Source organism: Octopus bimaculoides, chromosome 25 (assembly GCF_046866305.1).
Source record: "Octopus bimaculoides isolate indiv1 chromosome 25, ASM4686630v1, whole genome shotgun sequence".
In the NCBI taxonomy this organism is placed as follows: Eukaryota; Metazoa; Mollusca; class Cephalopoda; order Octopoda; family Octopodidae; genus Octopus; species Octopus bimaculoides.
Window position 1 is genome coordinate 1017899 of NC_142952.1, and position 7500 is coordinate 1025398.

Here is a 7500-nt window from a genome sequence, read left to right on the forward strand (position 1 = left end):
CAAATATAAACACAGGCATGGCTGTGTGATTAAGAAGGTTGTTTCCCAACCACTTGGTTCCAGGTTCTGTCCCATTGCACGACATCTTGGGTAAGTGTCTTCTAATATAGCCTTTGGCTGACCAAAGCTCTGTGAGTGGATTAGGTAGATGGAAACTGAAAGAAGCCTGTTGTATATATATGTGTGTGTGGGAGTGAGGTTGTATTAGCACGATCATGTGATGTATATGAAGGATGTCTAGTCGTATAAAGAAGTACCGAGCACTTGAAGTGGTGGAACCTGTCTGAGAGGGAGACCTAAGAAGATGTGAGACAAAGTGATGAAGATTAATCAAAATAATTTGAATCTCATGAAGGAGATTGACAAACATCTGCAATAAGTGGGACATGTGGTGTTGAAGAAACTCTCACCACCCATACATGCATAGAAAATCTATCATTAAAATGGTAGCAGTGATGGAAGTTGTATTGTGTAGGCTGTCTACATTTAGGTCACTCATCCCATTCCTTGTATGTCCCCATCTTATTCACATGTGAGTCATAAAAGAAATGTAATTTTATCCTTTGTCACATTCCAAATTCCTAAGATGAATTATTGTGATAATAATTATTTAAATTTTTCTTTATACTATTGATTTCTTCTTTCTGTGTCTTTATGCTTTCGTCTCCAATTACCATTAGGTGTTTCTTCTTTTAAATATATGTATCTGTGTGTGTGTGTGTGTGTTGGACTCTCCCACATCACCAGTTCTGCTTACCAAAAGTGGCCCACTTGGCACCGTGCATTCATTGCTTGTGCTCCATCGTATACATACATGCTGACATAACACATTCAACCAGGCATCTTTGATTCCTTTTTTTCCCCATACCCTCCATCTTCAGTGTCCATTTTTTTGGTACCATGTACTATTACTTCATGTATATATTTTTTCTATATTTCTTGGGCCCCAGGACTCATAAAACTAGTTACTTGGTTTTTATGGTTTATAAGTGGTTGGCATTAGGAAGGGCAACCAGCTGTAGAAACCAAGCCAAAGCAAATCATGGAACCGGGTACAGCTTCTGGCCTTGCCAACTTCTGTCAAATCATCCGACCCATACCAGCACAAAAAAACATCGTTAAATGGCAACGATGATGACCACAGCTGATCATAATCATAACAGTCTATTGCAGAGTTCAAGACCAGTAATTTTGAGGGGAGGGGGACAAGTTGATTACATTGACCTCAGTATTTGACTGGTACTTTATTTTATTGACCTCTAAAAGGATGAAAGACAAAGTTGACTTCAGTGGGATTTGAACTCAGACTATAAAAAAAAAAAAGCCCATAAGTAGTCCTGCCAAGCATTTCGTCTGACGTGCTAATGATTCTGCCAGTTTGCCTCCTTAGTCTTGCCCCCCCCCCCACCCCAACATATTATATGTATTCAATCGACACACATATATATAAAGTGAAATCACATCATGTGAAATTTCCTTTTCTTTATAGCTTACAGATGAAAATTCTCTGAATGAGGATGACATTGATGTGAAACCTACTGCTATTGTAAGTTGGATGCATAATATTGTAGTGTGTGATAATCATGAGAAATCTTGCTGTTGATATTTTCGGCTTGCCATGTATCTGTGTCTGTTACTCTGACAGAGACTTAGATGAAAGCATCAAATGGATAAAGGAACCGTCGGCTGATGGGTCCCAGTGGTTGATGCCTTCTACTCGCATATCAGTGTGCCACAGATCCACACACTTAATTTTACAAACTTTGCTTTCTGTAGTTGGGTTAATAGGTACCAAAGTGACTGCTGCTAGATTAGTTTCTCATCCAGATATTAGCATACTACTAACGTGGTGGTGGTGGGCAGAATAAGTATGTGTTTGTGTGTATGTGCAGTCGTTGTGTGCTTACATTAGATTATCCAAGGCTTGTCCGTTATAATAGATATGAACTGAAATCTTACTACAACCATCCATCACAAAATTTGTATTGGGCACACAATATAGAATTCATACCTACTTCTCTTCTGCATATCAAGTTTGGTTGATTAACAGGACTGACTGAGAACTGAACCCTGATGGACACTTATCTGTACGTTAAATTCTTCATTGATCTTGCACAGACTAAGAACATAGCCTAAAAGGTCTGGCAAAAAAAAAAATCATCCATTATTACTGACTGGATGCTTTTTATTCACCATTCACTCTTCTCACTGGACAAAATGCTTGCGAGTCTTTACATTCTGAGTTCAAATTCCACTCAGGTTGACTTTACCTTTCATCCTTTCAAGGTTAATAAAACAAGCACAAGGCATGTACTCAGGTTGATGTAGTCAACTTGCCCCCTCCTCCCCAAAACTTCTGGCCTTGTGTGAAAATTAAAACAGAAAGAATTATTTGGCAGAATCAATAGAGTGTCAGACAAAATACCCTGCAGTATTTGTTCAAGTTCTTTTGGTCCAGGTTCAAATCCTACTGAAATCAACTTTGCTTCTATCCTTCCAGGTTCAATGAAATAAAGTACCAGTCAAGTACTGGTGTCAGTAACCATTTTTTTTTACCATATGTCTGTTGAGGTGCAATGGTTTTGTTGCAATTAATTAAGAAAATAACGAAGAATTTAATAAAATTACTTTTGGTTATATTAAGCTTGTGTTTGGAGCATAGATTAATGTGAAAGTTTGATGGAAAGTTTTTAAATCAGGAAGTTTATATGTCATGGAACCAGGATGAAGAAAATCTCAGGTGGGTGGGTCTTTTGTATTTTTGTTACATCAGCTTCATTTTTTGTTGTAATGTCCAATTTCTCTGTTTAGGCAGTAATTACAAACTCCAGCCCATTGACTACAGCAGACAAAGGACTTGCAATTCCTGGAGAACGATCCTATCGATGCGTATTTGAAGGCTGTGAGCGTTTATATACAACACAGCACCATCTAAAGGTGAGTAGATGTGACAAGTCTTGCTGTTAACTAATCTATTACTTAACCCCTTTCACTACCAACCCATCTGCCATTGCCTCTGGTAGCGTATGATGCAAAAATATTCATCTTAAATTATCATTTAAATTTATAAATTTTTTGGGGTCAACCTTTTTGGTTCCAAACACATGATTAATAATGGAACATATATATATAATGAGAGAGGAAAAGAGGGTGGAGTGAAGTCACTACTACAGCCCTGAGCCAACCAAAGCCTTATGACATGAGTGGATTTGGTAGCAGAAACTATGAAACTATGTGGAAGCCCTTCATATACATATATGCATGTGTGTGTGTATGTGTTTAATTTTCACTAGACAACATGTGATGGTTGTAAATGAGCATCATTGACATACAAGTGAGGTTGTTCGTTTCCCACACTTCCATGAATAGGATGTCTAACTATGGGAAAATATTGCCTTGATTTGAACAAGAAGGGTGTCCAGCCATAGAAAATCTCCCTCAATAAATTCTGTTTGAAGCAAGCATGGAAAAATGGAATCAAATGATGATGATGATGATGATGATATATATATGTTGGTAACCCTCTATAGTAATTCTCTTTTTGCCTTACATGTTATTTTCACTTCTCTTCCTAGGTTCATGAGCGATCGCATACAGGAGATCGTCCTTTCAAATGCAAATTTCCTGGTTGCAGAAAGGCATTTGCCACTGGGTATGGCCTAAAGAGTCATACCAGGGTCCATACTGGCGAGAAACCTTACAAGTGCCCTGAAGAAAACTGTGATAAAGCATTTAAGACATCTGGGGATTTACAAAAACATGTTCGAACTCACACAGGTTAGAATACACAACACTGCCTTACACATTTCATTATATTTTCCACAGCAAAACTTACTACAAAATTCTTGTTATAGTAAGATTTTCAAATTTATACTTGGCAGAAACTCTCCAAATATGATTTTTAATCAGGTCTTACCTCCATTTCTCTTTCTTTTCTTCCATTTTGTAGGTGAAAGACCGTTTAAATGTCCCTTTGTGGGTTGTGAAAGATCGTTTACCACATCCAATATTCGTAAAGTTCACATCCGAACGCACACAGGAGAGAGGCCTTACACCTGTCAGGAAGATGGCTGTGGACGAGCTTTTGCTTCAGCGACTAACTATAAAAACCATGTCCGAATACATACAGGTGAGCATTCCATTGGAAATCGATAGTCTTTTCCTATTCATTTATACAAAGATTGTGATTGTCATTTGTAACCCTTGGGGGTCATTTTGTGATTCTTTTTTAAACTTTCTACTTATTATTGTTAATTACATTGGTGTTAACATGACAATTTTCCAGAGTATCACTCTCAACCATAGTGTGTATCATCATCATCATCATCATAAGTTGGATAGTTTGACAGGAGCTGGCCAGGCTGGAGGGCTGCATCAGGCTCCAGTCATCTGTTTTGGCATGTTTCTATGGCTGGATGTCCTTCCTAATGCCAACCACTTTGTATAGTGTTCTGGATACCTTTTGCATGGTGCCAGCCATATATATATATATATATATATCATCATCATCATCGTTTAACATCCGCTTTCCATGCTAGCATGGGTTGGATGATTTGACTGAGGACTGGTGAAACCAGATGGCAACACCAGGCTCCAGTCTGATTTGGCAGAGTTTCTACAGCTGGATGCCCTTCCTAACACCAACCACTCCGAGAGTGTAGTGGGTGCTTTTATATTTATATATGATATATATATTGTCTGAAGCATAGTATGTCCATAAGAGATTTTGTTTTTATCGCAGATGAAAACTGCAGTAACTTCCATGTCAATGGTGACATTAAATATGATGTATTGATGGCTAGGTGTGAGTATTTGATATTTTGCTATATTTATTTATTTTGTTTATTAATATTTATTTCTTAGGGGAAAAACCTTATGTCTGCACTGTGCAAGATTGTGGCAAGCGGTTTACAGAATATTCCAGCTTATATAAACATCATGTTGTTCACACTCATTCCAAGCCTTACGTGTGCAACCACTGTGGTAAGACCTATCGGCAAACCTCCACATTGGCAATGCACAAACGAACGGCCCATGGCGAAGAAGTAACTGCTGAAAGTGAAGCAGCTCAACTTTTGAGTGGTGAACAGCCTCCAGGTAAGTTCCTCTTCACATTATGGGAAATAATTCTTTTGAATTTTTGGCACAAGGGAATTGATTTGATCGTTGCTTTTGTGAGGCCCAATAGTCAAAGCCCAGCCAGCATAATGTCAAATGGTCTCGGTCCTTGCCTCCGTGAGGCTGAATGCTCGAAAGGTGCTTTTATGTGCCACTGGCACAGGTGTCATTTGCGTGACACTGGTATCTACCACAACTGCGATCTTACTTGGCTTCATGAGTCTTCCTCTCAAGCACAATCAATCATATTGCTTCTCACTTTCAGAAACTGGTTTTGTTTTAAACTTTAATCAATATTTTTCTTCACACCAAACACTTCTTATTGACTCTTTATTCTTTGTTTAATTATTGTAGATATTGATGATGGAGGTGAGAGTCTTGAAAAGAAACCTCGTCTGCACTACAGTTTAAGTGCTGCTGATGGAAGCGGTTTGCCCGAAGACAGTGAAGGTACACTAGTTATCAATACTTCAGAAGGACAAGTGTGCTACACATCTGAAGGCCAACAGGTAACTATTAACACTGACCAATGACCTTTGTATAATAGGCTTCGGGCTTGACGACCTTTAGATAGCAATCAATGAATAAATATTAAGAAGTAATATTCATCTTTCTACTGTTATTCACAAAAAGTCTAAGCAGTGCTCCTTTTCATCATTGTCATCATGGTTTGGGTAGTTTAACAAGATCTGGCAAGCCAGAGGACTGTGAGGAGTGCCAAAATCTGATTTAACACGGTTCCTATAGCTGGATGCCCTTTCTAATGTCAACCACTTTACAGAGTGTACTGGGTGCTTTTCATGTGACTTCACCAAGTAACTTGCAAGACAAGACTCCTTGACTAAGTGTGAGGAGCAGTATTGAGGGAGGTGGCTTTGTGCCAGAGGTTGAGGGCCAAAGTATGATAGAGAGATTGGAACAAGTGTTTTGCTGCGGAACACATACATCGAAGGAAATTCTACAAACACCCTTTCCTTGTGTTTTGCCAAAAACAAAAAAAAAAGTCCAGGAGATTATTTTAATGAAGCAGAAACTGATTTTGCACAGTGGTCTATTCCATGTGGCATGTACCTTTTTATTTCATGTTTCTCCAATTCACTTTCTAGGTGCAATCCCATGGTCATTCAGGACTGAAGGGGTTCACCCTTATATATATATATGTATATACACACTCATATGTATATGTGTATGTATTTGAGCGAACTAATGAATGTTGCTGTCATGCAAGCAGTGTCACCCATTGGGGAAATATTTTGTTGCTTGGAAACATGTGCAGGTTGGCAACAGGAAGAGCATCCAGCCATAGAAAGTCTGTCTCAGTAAACTCCATCCAACCCATGCATGCATAGAAAAGTGGATGTTAAAACAATGATGATAATGATGATGATGATAATGATGATGATGATAATGATGATGATGATAATGATGATTAAATATTTTAATTGATGAGAAGAATTTAAATTAAATGACAAATATTTCTTTTGTTTTTCTCTGAAATTGTGTTTTCATTTAATTAATTAGATAACGATGATGGCGGATAATGAACGTGTAAGTGTGGTGGCAGAAGACAACACAATGGTTGCACTGCAGGCAATTCCACATCAAACACAAGCTGCTCTCCAACAGCATGGAATGGCTCGCATCAGTATTGGAGGTGATCCTAACCAACAAGTGTTTGTTGTAGCAGATCCTTCTCAATTTCATGCATTTCAGGTAAGATGGAGTCAATTAGAATTCGGTCATATTTCAGTCCAGATTTTGTCTTTATCCTCTGACAAGTTGTTTCTAATGAGTTATTGTAAATAATAATAATAATAATAATAGTAGTAGTAGTAGTAATAATAATAACAATAATAATAATGATAATAAGTCCACTCTGTTACAAGCATTTGAGCCTTGTCTTTGATCTGAGGCGGGTTTGAGTACTTGAAATAATATCTTGATATGCTACCTGTCTGTCTTTCTGTCTCTCTCTGTCTGTCTGTCTATCAGTCTGTCTGTCTGTCTACCAGTCTGTCTGTCTGTCTACCCTGTGCATCTATTTATCTGTTGGTCTCTGTCTATCAGTGTGTGTGTGTGTGTGTGTGTGTGACTTGATGTTATTTTCCTTTTTCCAGCAACTTGCTGAGCAACAGCAGCACTTTGATGTCACTGAAGGTTTAGAAGCAGCCACAAACTCAACAGACGGCAGCAACTCAACAAGCGTGGCACCCAGTAACTGTATTGTATCCGGTACCAATTCCGACACAACAGCCATATTGACATTTCACACGGAATGAAATTCAGAGAAAAGACAAAGAAAAAGGTGAAAGCTATTTTAATTTAAACCAACAAAACTCCTCCACCCTTGCACTGTTTTACTGTTTGAAAGGGAAGAAGATA

The 7500-nt window shown here is 38.3% G+C and overlaps 1 protein-coding gene across 4 annotated transcripts in view; it reads left to right on the top strand.

The window, feature by feature from the left end:
* LOC106878699 (uncharacterized) overlaps positions 1 to 7500 on the top strand; it is an 18822-nt gene that overhangs the window by 10444 nt on the left and 878 nt on the right. For 2 of the 4 annotated variants that reach the window (XM_089342233.1, XM_089342234.1), the window contains exons 7-14: positions 1490 to 1546; positions 2812 to 2937; positions 3576 to 3777; positions 3950 to 4129; positions 4864 to 5097; positions 5473 to 5627; positions 6640 to 6831; positions 7236 to 7500. The exon at positions 7236 to 7500 is cut by the window's right edge and continues 878 nt beyond it. In XM_089342233.1, coding sequence (XP_089198359.1) covers positions 1490 to 1546; positions 2812 to 2937; positions 3576 to 3777; positions 3950 to 4129; positions 4864 to 5097; positions 5473 to 5627; positions 6640 to 6831; positions 7236 to 7397 — 1308 coding nt within the window. In that variant the 3' untranslated portion in view covers positions 7398 to 7500. The remainder of the gene's footprint in view (positions 1 to 1489; positions 1547 to 2811; positions 2938 to 3575; positions 3778 to 3949; positions 4130 to 4863; positions 5098 to 5472; positions 5628 to 6639; positions 6832 to 7235) is intronic. The other 2 variants (XM_089342235.1, XM_089342236.1) reach the window with 1 other exon arrangement.